Source organism: Squalius cephalus (genome assembly GCF_949319135.1).
Source record: "Squalius cephalus genome assembly, chromosome: 13".
NCBI lineage: Eukaryota > Metazoa > Chordata > Actinopteri > Cypriniformes > Leuciscidae > Squalius > Squalius cephalus.
Genome location: NC_137134.1, coordinates 9,259,116 through 9,279,795, shown reverse-complemented (window position 1 = coordinate 9,279,795; position 20,680 = coordinate 9,259,116). Strand labels below are relative to the sequence as shown.

At 38.4% G+C, this 20,680-nt stretch overlaps 1 protein-coding gene across 3 annotated transcripts in view; it reads right to left on the bottom strand.

The window, feature by feature from the left end:
• The window catches only part of rnf123 (ring finger protein 123), a 148,193-nt gene that overhangs the window by 26,732 nt on the left and 100,781 nt on the right, over positions 1-20,680 (bottom strand). For all 3 annotated transcript variants that reach the window (XM_079889891.1, XM_079889892.1, XM_079889893.1), the window contains exon 36: positions 13,196-13,323. In XM_079889891.1, coding sequence (XP_079746017.1) covers positions 13,196-13,323 — 128 coding nt within the window. The remainder of the gene's footprint in view (positions 1-13,195; positions 13,324-20,680) is intronic.

Here is a 20,680-nt window from a genome sequence, read left to right as displayed (position 1 = left end):
AAATTCCCTTAATCATCCGTCACAATGAGTAAAACCAAAGAATATAGTTCTGCAGCAAAAGATTGTTGAGCTTCACAAAATAGAAAGTTGCTTGTAAGAAAATAGCTAAAGCATTAAAAATCCCCATTTCCACTATCAGGGCAATAAATTAAGATTTTTTTTTTTTCTGCTAGACACTCATGCATGTATGCAAATGTCAACAGCCATGACTGGCACAATCAAAAAAAGATCAATGCCAAAGAAAAGCCTTTCGTAATTACATTCATGTAATTTTTCAACACATCACTCAGGGGAACGGTGTGAAATACCCTCCCCTCAACCCGTTTGCCCAGGCTTATGATGAATGCATTGGGACTCCGGGATCAGCTTGATAATTTTAGACTCGTTGCGGCGTCAAAGGTCTGGGGGGCTTGTTTCTCCTTCAGCTTTTACTTTCCCCACAGCAATTTCATGCTCGTCTAGTCTGCAAGTGCCAAAATTGGTCCTGACATTGCCAATCATCACGGCTCTGTCCAGTGTTTTGGACTGATGAACAGCAATGACAGTCGGCGTTGTGAATGTGAGTAGAAGATGAAGTGGAAAACTACTATGTTATAAGTTCCAATAATCTCGGCAAGCATTCAGAAACACGGGCAGATTGTTCTCAAGACGGCCCTCGTGTCTAACACGTAACGGGTGGTTAACATGTTCCTTCGGGTGCAGAGAGCCTGGAGACTCTAATGACTGAAAGTCACCCATCAGAACACGAGCCACATCTGCTCCAGAAGCACAGCCGCACATTACACCTGCAAATGATATCACCGCAGTGATATTTACATGAGATATTAATAAGGGGAATTCAAAAGAAAGCGGCGCTAATGGAATCCTCGGTCTATCACTGCGAAACCCTTCCAGGTTTTAAAGCGCATCATTAGCACAGATCAAAATGCATCAATCAACTAGCAAATCTCACACAAACTCAGCTTGCATTGCTTATATTAATAGTTCATCCAAATATATGAACATTCTGACTTCATTTATTCACCCTCATGGTGCAACAAACATGCTCTTGGATATAAATATAGTATAAAATGAAAGGAGACCATCAACCTAAAAAAAAACTAAGAAAAAAGGGCTGTTACTGATTTAATTTGATTCATAATCCAGAGCCTAAAAGTTATTCAGTCAAAAGAAGCGAGTCATTTTTCTGTCTTTTGTTGTTTGATTAATGTTAATGACACAGACAACAGCAGGAATATTAGGCTGCAGTCACTTTAAGAGCAAATGCACGAATCCAATAAACTGATACACATGCATTTTCTTTCTCAACTGCTTACATTGACTTAAGACATAACTGACTGTGTTTACGAGGATACTTGCCAAAAGACGGGCATTTAGACATAATTGTGTTTGAATATGTCGGTTCAAGCGCAAGAAGACGTGAAACAGAGCTGAAATAGCTCTTCCATGGTTCGGATGTTTCGCACAGAAAACTTTCCACAAATTGAGTTCCCTTTCGCATCTTCTTGAGCTTCTTGATATTTAAATTGAATATTTAAATTAGAATTCATAAAAACGTTACTGATCAACTGACGATTAACACCGTTTCATATACTCGCCAATGCCGAGACCATCACCTTACAAAAGTGAAGGAAAAAGAGAGAGAGAAAAAAACAGTGCTGGAATTGATTCGATATGACTCACAAGCTTTCAATTAAATTCCATTCAACTCAGAAAGGAATAATTATACATAATTAACTTAATCATATTTTATATATTTTTTTATAATTATAATAATATACTCTGAACATTCTACAACTGGTCTTTTTTCCAAAGAAAAACTATAATCATATGGGTTTGGAGTGCTATAAGGGGTAAAGGATGGCTGAATTGACATTTTTGGCTGAACTAAAGGTCATTTCACACCAAGTATAATAACTATAACAATAAAGATAAAGATATTGTTGTAAAAATCATTCTAAATGTAAAATAATAGCAGAGTCCACAATAAAACTATAATGATAACGGCACAGAGGAACAATATCGTTTGAATCACATTCAGAACTGAATTCAGAATTTTTCCAGCTGATGATTGAGAGCCAATCAGAATCCATCCTGCTTTAATGAGCTTGAGCATTTAAAGCAGCAGGCATAAATATTTATAACAAACAGAACAATATTGTACGTTAGTGTGGGCATTATAGTTATTGTTCTTGGTGTGAACAGGACTTTATGCTTTCTTTTTTTTTTTTTTTTTTTTTTTACATTTTCAGCTTTTTTTGTTTGTAATGTTTCAGTTTGTGCATGAAAAATGTCTGCAAAGTTAGCCTTGATTGTAGTCTTGAGTTTAATTGAAAAGCGTTGATTGTAGTCTTGTTTTTTTGTTTTTTATTCCTTATTTAAATAATTCCCGCCCAAGCCAAACACAAAATAAAGAGGTGAGGCCTGGTTGAGTTAGTTAGTAGTGTGTTGAAACTCGTTATTATGGTAATACCATGTACTATATGGCAAACACCCTGGAAGCGGTTGACCAATCAAAACACACTGCTCCAGCCGACCAATCAGAGCACATTGTGCTTTTCAGAAGGAGGGGCTTCATGGAGACAGGAACTAAACAGAGCGTTACTGACAGACTGGGAAAAGAGGAGCTGCAACAATGAAGAATATGTGAAAAACTTATGAAAAAGCAGACTAGTAGACACAAACAAAATCAAGACTTTGTAAAAGGGCATAATATGACCTCTTTAAATGAGAACTCCGGTCAATTTTAACATTGAGCTCATTTTTTTGTACATTTGGAGTGCTGTCAGTACAGAGAACAACGACAAAAATCGGTGTTGCCTACACCGTGTTATCCTCTTTTTAAAATTTGCACCCTGTTGACTTCAATGGGGCAAGTTTTAAACCTGCTTTTAGCCTCTTAACATCCTTGATGTGTCATTACAAGTGCCCAGAAATAAATCAATTTTTTATTGAAATAAAAATTATGTTATTTCAGCCAGCGCACATACCTGTATTTACTTCCTGTTTTCGGTCAAAGTCCATAGTAGTCGATTGTCGAGTTCACGCGCATAGGTTTAGTACCTATGATCACGCGCGTGAACTCGGCAATCGACTACTTTGGACTTTGACCGAAAACAGGAAGTAAATACAGATATGTGCGCTGGCAGAAATAACATAATTTTTATTCATATCTTTCACATCTACTGCAGTCAGATTCACCGTGTTCACTCTGAAGGAATCACTCACATGACCTGTGCACTTGTAATGACACATCAAGGATGTTAAGAGGCTAAAAGCAGGTTTAAAACTTGCCCCATTGAAGTCAACAGGGTGCAAATTGTAAAAAGAGGATAACAGTAGGCAACACCGATTTTTGTCGTTGTTCTCTGTATTGACAGCACTCCAAATGTACAAAAAAATGAGCTCAATGTTAAAATTGACCGGAGTTCTCCTTTAAGGTTTTAATAAGAACCTATACAGTAAGTAATTCTCTGCAAGCCTCCTACACACTAGTCATTCCGAGGAGAGCCGGGAATCTTTCCCACGCCGTCTAGACATTCATTAGTCCTTCCTTCCACTCACCCTGGAGGACCATGTCCAACCCGTGATGCCGGATCAATGCTGCATCCTTTTAAATAGGTGGCTTTGTGATAGGAACATGGCTTGATGTCATTATGTCCATTAGCGTCTCTGTGAAACTTCCTTCAGAGCTACCAGAATAGTCTTACTACGCCAGATTGAGGAGATGTGGTATTTTGACCTGACATTAGATCCCGTGCGTTATAAGGTGCACACGTCTCAGGATGGACTTACCCTTTGAAGTGCTAATGTGGACCACCTACGGCCCCCGCCTTTCCTCATTAATGTCTCTGTTCGTCAGACTTCGTTGGTATAAATACCTTTTCTAACTCGGCACAATGAATCTGCCTCCAGGAGTCATTCATTATATATAGCACGTGTAGCTGTGTGAACGCTCCCGGCCCTCCAGGAAATCTGTGCATCACAACGGCTGCAGTGGACTGAGGTTTCCTTTCAACAGCACTTTGAGATTAGATTCTGAATTCTGCTACTGGAAAACTAACGTATATAATACTTTTAATAAAAATATTAATAATTTTATTATTTTTTACATTTTTCAAAAAAAATCTAAATAAAAAAAATCTATTAAAATATATAATTCTATTTAATTTTTTAACTATCTAAAAAATGTTTTAAAGTATTATGATTATATATATATATATATATATATATATATATATATATATATATATATATATATATATATATATATATTTAAATTATATATATATATATGTATATCTATATGTATATCTATCTATATATCTATATATATATATGTGTGTGTGTGTGTGTGTGTGTGTGTGTGTGTCTGTGTGTGTGTTTAAATTATATCTGTGTGTATAGTATATTACTAAATAAATGATATTTTAACTAAATATAACTTCATTGTATTTTTACCAAATACAATATATTAATTAATTTTACTGCACACACCTCTCTCTCTCTCTCTCTCTCTCTCTCTCTCTCTCTCTCTCTCTCTCTCTCTCTCTCTCTCTCTCTCTCTCTCTCTCTCTCTCTCTCTCTCTCTCTCTCTCTCTCTCTCTCTCTCTCTCTCTCTCTCTCTCTCTCTCTCTCTCTCTCTCTCTCTCTCTCTCTCTCTCTCTCTCTCTCTCTCACACACACACACACACACACACACACACACACACACACACAGGGAATGATGCCAGTATCAGCCATGTCAACTTCTACTTCGCTAATTCTTACATTAAACTTCACACACAATATGTAACAATAAATAATATTACAAGCACAGATCTGTGTTTTTCACATTTGGAACACCCTGCAGACTTGGACTTGCTACCGAGGGAAAGTTTGGCCAAGTGCATTAATAATGAGCTATAAAATAAAGGCAGCCGCGCTTCTTAGATATGACATTGCTAGCATGAGGGAGCGTAGCAGATTTGATTTAATAACAACATCTGATATTGGCAGAGACCAGAAATAATGAAGCGGTGGACATATTTCCACATACTAATTAATGTTGTTCAGGCAGAACCTGAACTGCCTTCGTTTGCAGGTTCGTAATGAGCTGAGGGTAAAAGAGAAGGCAGAAAAAATCATGAAATAAGAAAGAGAGAGATTAGAGAAGACATAAACAAAAGTGAAGCTGCATGAGAAAGTAACACTTTTTTTTCCACAGACTACAGAAATACTATAGGGCACTGCTTACTGCATACTTCATGTTCATAGTTTAGACAGTGTTTTATGTGTAATTCAGTGAAAGACTGGTGTCACATTATAAGATCATATATTACTAAGATGAAATCTTATTAGTTGAGAAGCCATTTTTGCTATGACAAACATATTTAATTTTTTTATTACATATTATTACATATTTTTTTATCTAATTGTTTCAAACAAAACGTTTTTTTTTTTTTTTTTGGGAACATTATTTTAATTGATAACCAATTTATTTATGCCATTCAAAAGTTTGGGATTGGGATTGGTAAGATTTTTTATTATTTTTAAAAGAAGTATCTTCAGGCTGCATTTATTTGATAAAAATAACAAAACAAAACAAAAAACAATAAACAAATAAAAAACAATAATATTGTGAAATATGATTACAATTTAAATTTTAATAATTGTTTTCTATTAGAATATATTGTAAAATGTAATTTTTTCAGGAAACTTTGATGAATATAAAGTTTTGTCCTTTACTGTCACTTTTGATTAATTTAATGCATCCTTGCTGAATAAAAGTATTAATTTCTTTAATTATTATTTTTTTTATATACTTTTGAACGGTAGTAATGTTAAAGCTTTCTATTTAACAATTTTTTATCAACAGCACAAATATCAGTACGATTACCTGCCGATTCAATGCATCATAAAATATGATTTTTACTTGTTTACAATCTTTAATGGAGAGGCGTGGGAAACCCCAAGACAACACACAATTCACTTGATTCAGAGAATCACAATCCGATTCTAAGTTTATTATTGCTTGGCTACTGAAAAGTTCTCAGTAACAGCATAAAAATGCTTTCAAATTTACTGCTGTTTGACTTTTTTTTTTTCAATCATCTAATCATTTCAATATTCATCCACGTGATATGGTGGCCGATATATCATGCATCCCTAGTAAATACCCTGCTAAAATAGTATAAGTCGCATAGTAGTTTGCTTTTCTGAAACCTGTGTCTCACTTTTTAGTCTGTAACCTTGACACAAATCTGCAACAGCTTCCTAAAACAAGTCCTGAGGCTTCGAGTGTCCCTGTTCGCCATGTTGCTCAACTGAGTACAGATGTTGGCGGCCCTTAATGTGTCCCCTAAGTCTTTAAACAACAGGTCGAAAAAAGGCCCAAGGACAATTCCCAGCTAATCTCATCTCAGGAATGGAGTCTGATATCAATGACCCAGTTTAGTGGTGGAAAACAGAGGAGGGGGGGGGGGGACATACAGGAACTGAGACCGGACGTGGTGTCCATGGCGACCCTCCGTCTCCATGACTACGAAAGAGACCAGCTTCGTCCTCGTAAGCGTGGAGATTCACACCACACTGTCCCTCAGAGCTGAGTGGGAATGGGCAGTGTGAAGAAAACCAGTCTGAAAGCAGAGTTGATGAAGAACGACCATAAAGATCAACATCATGAGGAAATCTTATTTCTACTTGCCTATGATCTCTAATAGATAGGGGTAGGAATCCCTAGACAACTCATGATTCATTTGACTCGGAAAAACACAATACGGTTCCAAATTGATTCCAAACGCTTGACATCTGAGAAGTTCTCTGTAACGGCCTAGAGATGCGGTCAAATTTACCTTTGTTCGATTTTCACAGCCAAAATACAGTCATTGAATAGGAATCCACGAGATTGGGAATTTCGTGTGAAGGTGAAATATTTCCAGATTTCGCAACTGGTTCAAGTTGGTCTTGCAAATTTGCTGGGTTGACCAACAGAAAGCTGCTTGAAAGTGACTTCTGCATGTGAGCTGTTGTCCAAGAGAATATGGCAGATTGCCAGACTTGATCAGCTCCATATGCGCTGTCTCCGTCGTATTGCACTTGTCAAATGGCAGGATAGAGTCCCAAAAACTGAGGTACTCACTCAGTGTCGCTGGTCTGGACATGTTGTATGCATGGCAGATTCAAGCCTGCTGAAGCAGGTTTTATATGGCCAGCAAGGACGGCCTCAAATCCAATTTGAAACTATGCAACATGGACCCAAATGACCTTAAAGAGATGGACTCCTTTGACTCCCTTACACTCCTTTGAGTCCAGCTGGATCACTGATGCATTAGACAAACAAAGACGCCGCAAGCTCAATACCTTAAAAATAACAACATAGCCAGTTTATGTGCGACACCTGTGGCCGACCATGTGCTTCGAGGATCGGCCTCTATTCACATCGTTTTTGTCCATTATTTGTGCTAAACAAGTACCATTAGAGAAGTTTAGTGATCCTTCCTTGTCTCGTGATGCTCAGGAGTGTTTTAATAGTGTCTGACTTAAACTTCAATAGACTAAAACGATGTAAGAGGTTGTTGAATCCTTTCAATGAATCCGTTCGAACCGTTAACGTCACCATTAAAAAATGTTACCAGATTGGTCGTTGTAGCATTATTAATATTTTTTTTAAAAGGTAAAGATTGCTGTATTCAACTTTGCATTGCTATACTGTTGCAAATAAATAAATTAAATATTATGTTCTATGTTTATATGTTATTGTTAGTGTTATTCATTTTCATATATATTTGACTTCTTGCATTAAACATTTGTACTCTGCTTGGCTACGAAGGCTTTTTGGTTGAAATCATGGTTCTGATCTTTACACTCACTGGCCAACATTATTAGGCACACCTGTTCAACTGCGCATTAACGCAAATATCTAATCAGCCAATCACATGGCAGCAACTCAATGCATTTAGGCATCTAGACATGATCAATAAGATCTGCTGAAGTTCAAACTGATCATCAGAATGGAGAATAAAGGTGATTTAAGTGACTTTAAATGTGGCATGGGTGTTGGTGTCAGACGGGCTGGTCTGAGTATTTGAGAAACTGCTGATCTACTGGGATTTTCACACGTAACCATCTCTAGGGTTTACAGAAAATGGTCCAAAAAGGAGAAAATATCCAGTGAGCAGCAGATCTGTGGGAGAAAATGCCTTGTTGATGCCAGAGATCAGAGGAGAATGACCAGACTGGTTCAGCTGATAGAAATCCACTCGACAACCGAGGTCTACAAAAGAACATCTCTGAACGCTCAACACATCAAACATTGAAGCAGAAGAGCATCTCTAAAGAGCATCTCTGAACGCTCAACACATTAAACACTGAAGCAAAAGAGCATCTCTGAACACTCAACATGTCCAACTTTGAAGCAGAAGAGCATCTCTGAACGCTCAACACACCAAACCTTGAAGCAGAAGAGCATATCTGAACGCTCAACACGTTCAACCTTGAAGCAGAAGAGCATCTCTGAACGCTCAACACACCAAACCTTGAAGCAGAAGAGCATATCTGAACGCTCAACACACCAAACCTTGAAGCAGAAGAGCATCTCTGAACGCTCAACACATCAAACCTTGAAGCAGAAGAGCATCTCTGAACACTCAACATGTCAAACCTTGAAGCAGAAGAGCATCTCTGAACACTCAACACGTCAAACCCTGAAGCAGAAGAGCATCTCTGAACGCTCAACACATCAAACCTTGAAGCAGAAGAGCATCTCTGAACACTCAACACATCAAACCTTGAAGCAGAAGAGCATCTCTGAACACTCAACACATCAAACACTGAAGCAAAAGAGCATCTCTGAACGCTCAACATGTCCAACCTTGAAGCAGAAGAGCATCTCTGAACGCTCAACATGTCCAACTTTGAAGCAGAAGAGCATCTCTGAACGCTCAACACACCAAACCTTGAAGCAGAAGAGCATATCTGAACGCTCAACACGTTCAACCTTGAAGCAGAAGAGCATCTCTGAACGCTCAACACACCAAACCTTGAAGCAGAAGAGCATATCTGAACGCTCAACACACCAAACCTTGAAGCAGAAGAGCATCTCTGAACGCTCAACACATCAAACCTTGAAGCAGAAGAGCATCTCTGAACACTCAACATGTCAAACCTTGAAGCAGAAGAGCATCTCTGAACACTCAACACGTCAAACCTTGAAGCAGAATAGCATCTCTGAACGCTCAACACATCAAACCTTGAAGCAGAAGAGCATCTCTGAACACTCAACACATCAAACCTTGAAGCAGAAGAGCATCTCTGAACACTCAACACATCAAACACTGAAGCAAAAGAGCATCTCTGAACGCTCAACATGTCCAACCTTGAAGCAGAAGAGCATCTCTGAAAGCTCAACACATCAAACCTTGAAGCAGGAGAGCATCTCTGAACGCTCAACACATCAAACCTTGAAGCAGAAGAGCATCTCTGAACACTCAACACATCAAACCTTGAAGCAGAAGAGCATCTCTGAACGCTCAACACGTCAAACCTTGAAGCAGAAGAGCATCTCTGAACGCTCAACACGTCCAAACTTGAAGCAGAAGAGCATCTCTGAACGCTCAACACATCAAACCTTGAAGCAGAAGAGCATCTCTGAACACTCAACACATAAAACCTTGAAGCAGAAGAGCATCTCTGAACGCTCAACACATCAAACCTTGAAGCAGAAGAGCATCTCTGAACGCTCAACACATCAAACCTTGAAGCAGGAGAGCATCTCTGAACGCTCAACACATCAAACCTTGAAGCAGAAGAGCATCTCTGAACACTCAACACATCAAACCTTGAAGCAGAAGAGCATCTCTGAACGCTCAACATGTCCAACCTTGAAGCAGAAGAGCATCTCTGAACGCTCAACACATCAAACCTTGAAGCAGAAGAGCATCTCTGAACGCTCAACACATCAAACCTTGAAGCAGAAGAGCATCTCTGAACACTCAACACGTCAAACCTTGAAGCAGAAGAGCATCTCTGAACGCTCAACACATCAAACATTGAAGCAGAAGAGCATCTCTGAACGCTCAACACATCAAACCTTGAAGCAGAAGAGCATCTCTGAACGCTCAACATGTCCAACCTTGAAGCAGAAGAGCATCTCTGAACGCTCAACACATCAAACCTTGAAGCAGAAGAGCATCTCTGAACACTCAACACATCAAACCTTGAAGCAGAAGAGCATCTCTGAACGCTCAACACATCAGACCTTGAAGCAGAAGAGCATCTCTGAACGCTCAACACATCAGACCTTGAAGCAGAAGAGCATCTCTGAACGCTCAACACATCAAACCTTGAAGCAGAAGAGCATCTCTGAACGCTCAACACATCAAACATTGAAGCAGAAGAGCATCTCTGAACGCTCAACACATCAAACCTTGAAGCAGAAGAGCATCTCTGAACGCTCAACATGTCCAACCTTGAAGCAGAAGAGCATCTCTGAACGCTCAACACATCAAACCTTGAAGCAGAAGAGCATCTCTGAACACTCAACACATCAAACCTTGAAGCAGAAGAGCATCTCTGAACGCTCAACACATCAAACACTGAAGCAGAAGAGCATCTCTGAACGCTCAACACATCAAACCTTGAAGCAGAAGAGCATCTCTGAACACTCAACACATCAAACCTTGAAGCAGAAGAGCATCTCTGAACGCTCAACACATCAGACCTTGAAGCAGAAGAGCATCTCTGAACGCTCAACACATCAAACCTTGAAGCAGAAGAGCATCTCTGAACACTCAACACATCAAACCTTGAAGCAGAAGAGCATCTCTGAACACTCAACACGTCCAACCTTGAAGCAGAAGGTATCATGTCAATATGAACCAGAATGTCTGAGAAATGTTTCCAGCACCTTGTTGAATCTACGCCACAAATAATTAAGGCAGTTCAGAACTACCTTAATTCTTTCATTAGCTAAATATTTGTTGCCTTTTTTTAAGTATATAGGGCTGAAAATGAGGGCTGAAAAGTTTAAGTTATATAAAAAGCTACAATAACAGTCAATGATGTAGTATTTTTGGTTTTAAAATAACCAATTGTTTATAATACATTTAAATTATTAAACATTGTAAATCGTTCCAGAATCATTTAAGAGATGATATTCAGTGCCAAAAGAAAGCCAAACAGCGAACATGTTCACCGGCATACCAACACTCCTGGAGCTTTTAAAAACTCAAAACTCTTGTAACAAGTTTTTTGGTGGGTGTTACAGAGTATCAAACAGGCTCTCCTTTCAAATACTGTGAACAAACTCAAGCATTGTTATTGAATGCCTAAAGAAGACTTTGTTGTTATGCCAGACTCTCTCCTCAAGTACAGCAGTTTAGAAGTGTGGGCATAGTGTTCATGGAAATGCATCCACTTAGTGTAAATAATTAATCAAGGCCTTTTACAGTAAAGTGGTGGATTGGGGTGGATGGTCTATATAGTTAGAGCAGACCTGAGCTTCAGTGCGGGAGGAATCGATTTCCACTGCAGTACAGTAAGATGGGAGAGGATTTCCTGATGTCAGTTTCATTGCTACTTCAATACAGATCACTCAAAACATGACATTATAAATAGGGGTCAATTTAACATGTTAATGTAGTACATTAATTATATGAAATAGCCTACTTTACATAAAACAAAAGGATAAAAAGACATGAATAAACATGATTGCGAAATGGATGTCTTAAATTATTTTCTTTTAAAGGTGCAGTAAGCAATTTCTGAAAGTTGATATTGGAACCTAATCAACCTAAACAAACACACCCCTCCCTTCATTGCCCCGCCCACAAAATGCACAAACTCTTTATCATAGCTGAAGAGAAGCATTATAATGCTTAACGAAAAATAAAGCGAAGATGGTGAGCGAACAAGAAAGAACAAAAAATGAACATACAGTACAAAGATATACAAGTAAGAGTTGGTTGTTAGTCGCCAGCAGCTCCAGACAAACAATGACACTCAAAACTGTCCTGTTACTATAGCTAACATTACAACAACAGCAAAACCAATGATACTCACACATGGATCAGAAACTCAATCTCGGTGTCCGTAACCTCATCATAACCCTTCTTTTCCGTTGTGATATTCCTTTGACCTTTTCTCTTTTGTAATGTCTCTCAGACATCTCTCTTTCTACAGTCTTTCTTCAAATCTCCCTCTTGTTCACTCTTTCTCCTCCCCCATCATGAGTGGACACGCCCCCTACTGCTGATTGGCTCACTCTCTCTCTCCTCCCCCATCATGCGTGGACACGCCCCCTACTGCTGATTGGCTCACTCTCTCTCCTCCTCCCCCATCATGAGTGGACACGCCCCCTACTGCTGATTGGCTCACTCTCTTTCCTCTTCCCCATCATGAGTGGACACGCCCCCTACTGCTGATTGGCTCACTCTCTCTCCTCCCCCATCATGATGCTGGATTCACTTTCAACAGCGTTTCTCAGATATTGCTTACTGCACCTTTAAGACTTTTAAATAATCTTCATTTAATGTTTTTCTCAGCAAATACCAATATGTGATTAATCATGACTAACTTGATTCAGTAATCAATAAGGAAAGTCAGGGCTCTAAAATCTGATTGGATGAGCCTTTTAAATGCATTTAAAATGGGTCTCTCATCATAATGCTGTCCAAATATAAGTGACTTAAAAATGTTTTAGTTTTTGTGTTCTTTGAACCCATGACCTCCATGTTGATAGCATAATGCTCAACCAGACAAGAAATTTGTAGAAAAATATACAAATATAGATGTAAATCTTTTTAGACAGTTGCTGAAACTCTTCAACAATAAAACTGTTCATCTAAATTTGACCAGCTAAGAGGAAATAAATAATTTATGTAAAGGCCAGTTATAGCAGATTATAATTATAATACATCTCAATCACCGCACGGATTTGATCTTAGTGTTTGAAATAAGAGCTGAGTGATATGATGGAGAAGGGGCTATTTTAAGAACACACAATCACTTTCACATCACTGGATATGGAAGATAATTCGAAGTATATTTAAACCATAAAACATTGCATATCACAGGATGCAATGCGACAAATACAATGTGGACTAAATGCAACAACCAAAAGTGAGATTCTGTTGCGATTTCAACCGCTAGCCCCAATCCCCCCACCCCAAGTCATGTGTCCTGGCGTCGGGCCTGGGTGCGTTTAGTCATGGCTTACATGTGTGCAGAGAGAAGTGTTTGCTGTCAGCTCCGATGGCTCCACCCTCTTCTTCTCCCAGCAGGTACTGGATGGAGCGAAGCTGGAAGCAAGGATCCGACAACAGCACAGACGCAGCCCTTGAGATCCTGGAAGACAAACAAATGAGGATGTTCAGGTTGTTGTGGGTGGTCGTCAGGGTGTCGCCATGTAGTTGCTACAGTGTCATGCTTACAGGCTCAAAGAGTCCATCCCAAGCAGTGGCACTCAGTGATGAGGGTAACACACTACAAGTAATGCGAGTTACGTAATCAGATTACTTTTTTATAACTAGTAAAGCAACACATGACTAAAGTAAAGTTACTTTTTCAAATAAGTAATGCAAGTTACTTTGTTTTCCCATTTACTGACTGACAGTTATGTCCCCATGTTGAGAGAAATCGTAAATGAGTGCAGAGGCGTTGTGTGTGAACATGATGGGTATTGTAGTTCTAGACTAAATGTGAGCATTTACTCAGCTCACTTTCACAAAAACATCCAGTATTTCTCAAAATGAATAAAAACAGTGAAACGCACACTCAGAATATTATGCAAACCTGCAATAATTAAATGCTAAATTACATCAATATACTTTATGTATTTAATCTCACTTTATTAACCAATGTCTTTGTTTCCGACCGATGATTAAATTCAACAATACTAATAAGCAAATATGTTTTTTTCATTGTTGAAGAGAGTTGAAATTTCTTCTGTGATCCAGAACAGCAGCAGCTGAAAGGTATGTTTGAGCGGCGCCCTCTACTGTACAGGCGTGATTTTGCATTTCCTTCAGCCTTAGGCTTATTCATTTCACACCTGGTGGGAAAGAGCCTTTACATTTGCCAAAAATATAACTTTTTTTTGTTATTAAAAAACAAATAAGCAAGCCCAGCCCAGGAGTAAAGCAATGCAAAAGTAATGCAATGCATTACTGTAAATAAAAAGTAATTAAGTAACGCAATTAGTTACTTTTTAAGGAGTAAAACAATACTTTAACACATTACTTTTAAAAAATAACTTTCCCCAATACTGGTGGCACTACTATGATGCCATCTAGGGTGGCCATTTGGATATGTGGGGTGGGCAACTGATGATTTTAGTATTTTTAAATAATGAATATAAAAATCATCAATCATCATCATCCTCATCGACAAAAACAAAAAATAATTATTCAAAATTGTTATTTACAATTAGAATAATTCATTAATTAATTGAAACATTAGGTTTATTTTCCCTGTCCCAGCCCTCACAGAAAGTATATTCATTTTAGCATAAAAAAAAAAATATATATATAACTATATATATATAAATATATATATATATATATATATATATATATATATATATATATATATATATATATATATATTATTAGAAAAATAATAATAATAATAATAATAATTTATTCTATTTAAATTAATAAAAATATGAATTATTTCTAATTAAGCAGTTAAACAATCCAGCAATCCAGATTAAAATCACAGAACATTTCCCAGTCCTCACTTGCTCCACTCTGGTTTTGTTTCTAAAAATACTGGAATGGGAAATGGACAGTTGCGCAGGAGGAGACACTGATGCTCTATAACAGAATCTGCCACTCGGACAACAGCAGAGAACACACAGCAAAACTTACTGACATTTACAGCACCGTCATCGCCACTCATCATAAGTCCTGCTCAACAATTCCTGCTAACATGCATCCCTGCTATCATTCAGGTCAATCTATGCTAAACCTTTCCTACTGAGCAAGCATTTCTGCCTTTATTGTGATCGGACAGTTCAGAGAAACACAGCAAACAACTGGAGAGGAGAAAGGTGACTGAGATCAGGAAAGGACAATGAGCCGCTCCATCACATGTCAGAGCACGGCTATGGTTCTCACTTTTTTGAACAAATCTCTAACCCTATATAGTAATAGTGATGCTTGACTTAGCAAACCCCACTAAAAATGACAGAGGGAGAGAGAGACTCGCAGACATTGTTCATCGGAGCGCAGCTGTCAGGCTGTGAGAAAACACACTCTTCCTGTCGTACACAAATGTGATGGGGTCAACATACTTCCAACAAGTAAACATGTCTTGCTCCTTCAGAAAGAAATAAACACTATTTGCACATCTAAGAAACATTAGATGGAGACAAGATGTTGAATACACTATATATAAGGATTCAAACTGAAATCTTTGACCATTTCCCAAAGAAAAAAAAAAAAAAGTGCCATGGTCAGATGATTTATGGAGTTTTATCCCTAATGGCTGTGCATTAAAACCCGAGCAGAGCTTCCCCGCCACCCCGACGCACCTGCTGTTTACATCTAATCCTCACTGATCAATCTTTCATGTGTGTTTTTCCGACCGCATACACCCACTCACGTACAATTCCTCATAATGCAAGCAAAGGAAAAAGGACTTACTTTAATAATGCACTATGGAGTGTTTTTCCCCCCTTCATTGCGTATGTGGGTGAAATGATTGGTTTGAAAGTGAGCCAAATCTACAGACAGAGCAACAGAGCAACACTGAATACTGTCCCCTGCAGTCATACGGACAAGTTTTGAGGGAATTAAGGTCTGCCACCAAGCCTCATCCTCAGACGTCACACCCACGGACCGTTGGCAGAACGTCTGATTCACACAAAATGGGAAACACTTCGGGAGTTTCGAAGTTGTCATCTGTTGAATTCTACAGGATTTCCAGGACATGCGCGTGTCGCGTTCTTTAACGCTCAACCTGGAAAAAAAGCAGTCGTAATGCCAAACCCCCTCATGGAAGAGGAAAGCCATCGTGTTTGCAACTGTGACAATGAGCGCTTATCATGATCAACTAAACGCTGGAGCGCTTTCAAAAGTATGTGAAGTTCGCAACACCATTGTTTAAGTAAACTTGCACAACGTTCTTGAATTAATGATTTATTAGCTGCAGACTGTTATCGTAGGGACATCGATATTACATGTCCAAAAACAAAACAAAATATACACTACCAGTCAAAAGTTTTTGATCGCTATACGATTTTTTATGTTTTTAAGGCTGCATTTATTTGATTAAAAATACAAACAAACAAAAAAAAAACAGTAATATTGTTATCATTCTAATATTGTTTTCTATTTTATTATATTTAAAAATGTAATTTATTCCTGAAATCAAAGCTGAATTTTCAGCATCATTACTCCAGTCTTCAGTGTCACATGATCATTCAGAAATCATTCTAATATGTGGATTTGATGCTCAAAAAACATTCATTATTATTATCATCAATGTTGAAAACAGTTGTGTAAAAAAAGTTGAAAAATTGAAAATAGAATAGAAAGTATATATTTCAAATATTTCATTTATTTGAAATATAATCTTTTTTAACATTATAAATGTCTTTACTGTAACTTTTGATCAATTTAATTCATCCTTGATGAAGAAAAGTATTGATTTATTTGAATTATTTCACCCCAAAAAATAAAATAAAAATGATTAATGACCCCAAACTTTTGAACGGTAGTGTTTAATGTTACAAAAGCTTTCTATTTCAGATAAATGCTGTTCTTTTGAACTTTCTATTCCTCAAAGAATCCAGAAAATAAAAATTTCAAAAACTGTTTTCAACATTGATAATAATGAGAAATGTTTTTTGAGCACCAAATCATCATATTAGAATGATTTCTGAAGAATCATGTGACACTGAAGACTGGTGTAATGATATAACATAACATAACATAACATAACATAACATAACATAACATAACATAACATAACATAACATAACATAACATAACATAATATAATATAATATAACATAATATAATATAATAAATCCTTTTGCAGATGTCCAGACACACGAGCAAACCTTTAGGACGTCCATACTGGGAGACAAACACTTGAGCAAATATGTTTGCGCTCTCTTACAAACACACCCAGCTGGCCGCCGTGTTTACAAGGCGCGGCTGGCTGTCATGCTAAGTTAGCAATATAGTACACACGCAGAATGACAGGGCTGGACGAGCAACAACGCTCAAACAACAGAGGTCTGGTAAACAAATAAATCACACACACGATCATTGCCCACACAACCCGCACCTGGCAACCCTCCTGCTGGGGCTGGCAGTCTCAAACTCACAGCGTTTCAAACACTCATCTTTGCTTTTTGTCATCAAAATGAATACAGATGCATATATAATGATCAAGATGGAAAATCGTACCACAGTTTTTGCATAGAAACCACAGTTTAATGGTGCTATTTGTGGTAAGACCACAGTAACCACAAATATATATATAAATATATATATATTTACAGTAGCTTTAGTTAGGCTTAGACACTTTTGACTATCAGCATACAGTCTAGTCAACTGTACTGTTTATTCTGTGCAAGAACCAGCCATTTAAACAGGAAGTGACCATCTAACTAACACATAAAGCCGCCAACCATAGTGAGTTAGTTTTAGGGCTTCACAGCCACTTATTTTTCTACCGGTTAGTCAACAAGTGGGCGTGTGAATGCTTACCTTATGTAAATAACTCAGTTCGACAGAACTAGATCAAAAGCATCTACAAGTTGTTGTAACCCCTGAAGAGTTCTATAAACAAGACGTTATGTCTAGTAAATTACACTTCTGACCAAACATGGTAAGCTATTTTGTTTAATCACTCCAGCCAATGGAAAAAAGCTTTGTCACAATACTTTGAACTACTGTTGGATTTCTATGTTGTGAAAACAGGTAATAAAAACTTTCCTGTGTTGCTGTATATTTTTTCCAAAAAAAAAAAAAAAAAAAAACTTGTCTAATCAAAATACTGGACACAAAATCTAATGGCCCTATCATACACCTGGCGAAATGTGGCGCCAGGCGATGCTTAAGTGTTTTTTGCTAGTTTCAGCCCGACGCAGTTATCATTTTCACGTCCTGCGCCACGTTTTTTAAATAGCAAATGCATTTGCGCCCATTTTTGCGCCCTTGGGCTGCTGGTCTGAAAACGAGGTGTGTTCAGGAGCATTGCTGTCGCGTTGCTATTTTGAGGAAACTAAAATAGCCTGCGCCATTGACCAACTGAAACCTGGTCTAAAGTTAATATTGCATTTTTTATTTTTTTTATTTAAAGAGCGTGTTAGTAATGTGCGCCTATAGGCGGGTCCACAACGCGCATACACTTTGTTCCGTAGATGATCTGCTTGCACGCTTTAACCTCGCGCACGAGCAGATCCGTTTCCTCGCTAGAGAAGCGTTCAGTTTTTCCACTTGCAAATTCCGCCATGTAAATAGCGAATCCGCCAAGGCGCGAGCGCAACTGGCTTTTGAAGGGAATGGAAGATGAGACTCTGATTGGTTTATTGCACATTACGCCCAAAACACACCCATTACTCATTAAGAGAATAGGGACAACCCTTTTAGACCGTGCGCCGGGACCGCCGACCATTTTACCCGTCGTTAAACTAGTAAAAGTGTATTTGGACACACACTAAGTGCACTTGCGCCGTGCGCATTAGATCATGCACTTAGATCTTTAAAATAGGGCACTAAAAGTATAAAAAATAAAGGTGGTGGTGGGGGGGGGGGTGTTATTTATGTATTAAAATATATCAATCAGAATCCAGTTGTAAAGCATCCCAGTGTGACAGCAGGTGTCTTTCCAAGAGCACAAGCCTGTCAACAGGAGAGGCTATTCGTGGCGTCTGTGGCCCCCAACAGACAGACACTGACTCACTGGCCCCTCTCTGAGACTCCACTTCAATCCTGCCTCTCCCAGGCACAGCAGGGCTGACAGATGAGCGTGGGGGAGGCTTTTGGAACAGCTTCCATCACAACATACACGCGGCTCACGATTTCCTCACATCCTTCAGAAATATGCCTGGCTACACCAAAAACTACACTTGGCATGCTATTAGATGGTTAGGGCTGGTCACAGAGCTTACAAGGGGCTCTTGGGTGAAAGGGACCGTATAGTTGTATATCGTCTATAGCAGGGGTCGGCAACCTAATCACTGACAATAGCTAAAGAGGTGCATGCTTAATTTAAAGAAAGTTGTTCAAACTTACATGTTGACATACATTTTGAGGTAATCATTCCTCATATTTCCTCTAATGATCATTAGAGGCAACCTACAATATTAAAAGCCATTCTTCATTCTGTAAATGGAAATATGTACTTGCAATGATTTGATGCCATTAACTGGCTGGCTAATCACTGGCAAATCAAGTAATTAGTACTTCCTCAAAAGCACTCACTGAAAAAGCACTATCAACCCGATATCTTGTAAACACAGCTCCGTTTGCAGGCAAACTGGTCTCCCCAGAATCCTTGAAGATGCGTAAACAAGCCATTTAAGAAGCTCTTGCATTCTTGTGAGCAATATGTATGAGATGGTGGTCAGTGAACAGACTGTAGGCGTCTTAGCCGATCATGAAACATGTCAGAGCATGTGCACTACCCTCTAGGACAAGTCTCCGACCCACATATTCTTTATTTATGGGCTTTTCTTCTTCACTGTATAGGAATAATACATTAAATTCTGTGCACAGGACCGATGACTCTGAACTGTGACTCTGATCTGAACGTATTCTAGGGCTGGGCGATAAAACGATAACGATATGTATCGCGATAGACACGTAATCAATATCAATAAAAAATGCGTTCGATAAAACGTTCGATAATTTATTTATTTTTTCGTCGGAAGAAACCAGCAAAGCAAGTTTGATTGCATGAACAAAGGCACTCACTCTCTAGTACCTAGATAAAACAGGAAAAGTCAGCTCGCCTGACTTCAAGTCTGACCGTAGTCTGACCAATGTCGTCTGCAGATTATGCAAGACCGTCGTCAGTTTCTCTGTTATTCGCGTACTGGTGCGCATAGACATCATATGCTGGTGCGCTGTTCTAACGTGTGCGTCTCTCAGCGCATACATGTGAAGCTCACATGCACTGAAAGCCTGTCTACCAGCGCCTGAATACTGGACTAAGTTATCTTTCGAGTCTTATTGTGCTAATACTGTTATATACACACAAGGTTTACATAAACTAGTCGGATATGTCTAAAGTGAAAGCAAACTTGAGAAAATTTAGAGAAAATCTGCTTGTCAAATGCGTGTATAATAGACGCGTCGCGCGCAGCTCTTAAAGAGACAGTATAGTAAACACGCTGCCGCTTGTCCTTAAAGGGATAGTTCACCCAAAAATAAAAAATCTCATTATTTACGCACTCTAATGTTGTTCCAAACCTGTATTAATTGCCTTCTAATATTTTCTAATATTAATATTTTGAAGAATGTGGGTATCCAAACAGTAGCTGGTCCCCATTGACTTCCACAGGAGAAAAATATACTATGGAAGTCACTGGGGTACATCAACTGCTGGTCATTCTTCCAAATAACTTTTATTTTCAACAGAAGAAAGAAACTTATTCGAGTTTAAAACAACGTGAGAGAGTAAATTATAAAAATTAGAATTTTTAGGAGAACTATCCCTTTAATGTTAATAAAACAACAAAATG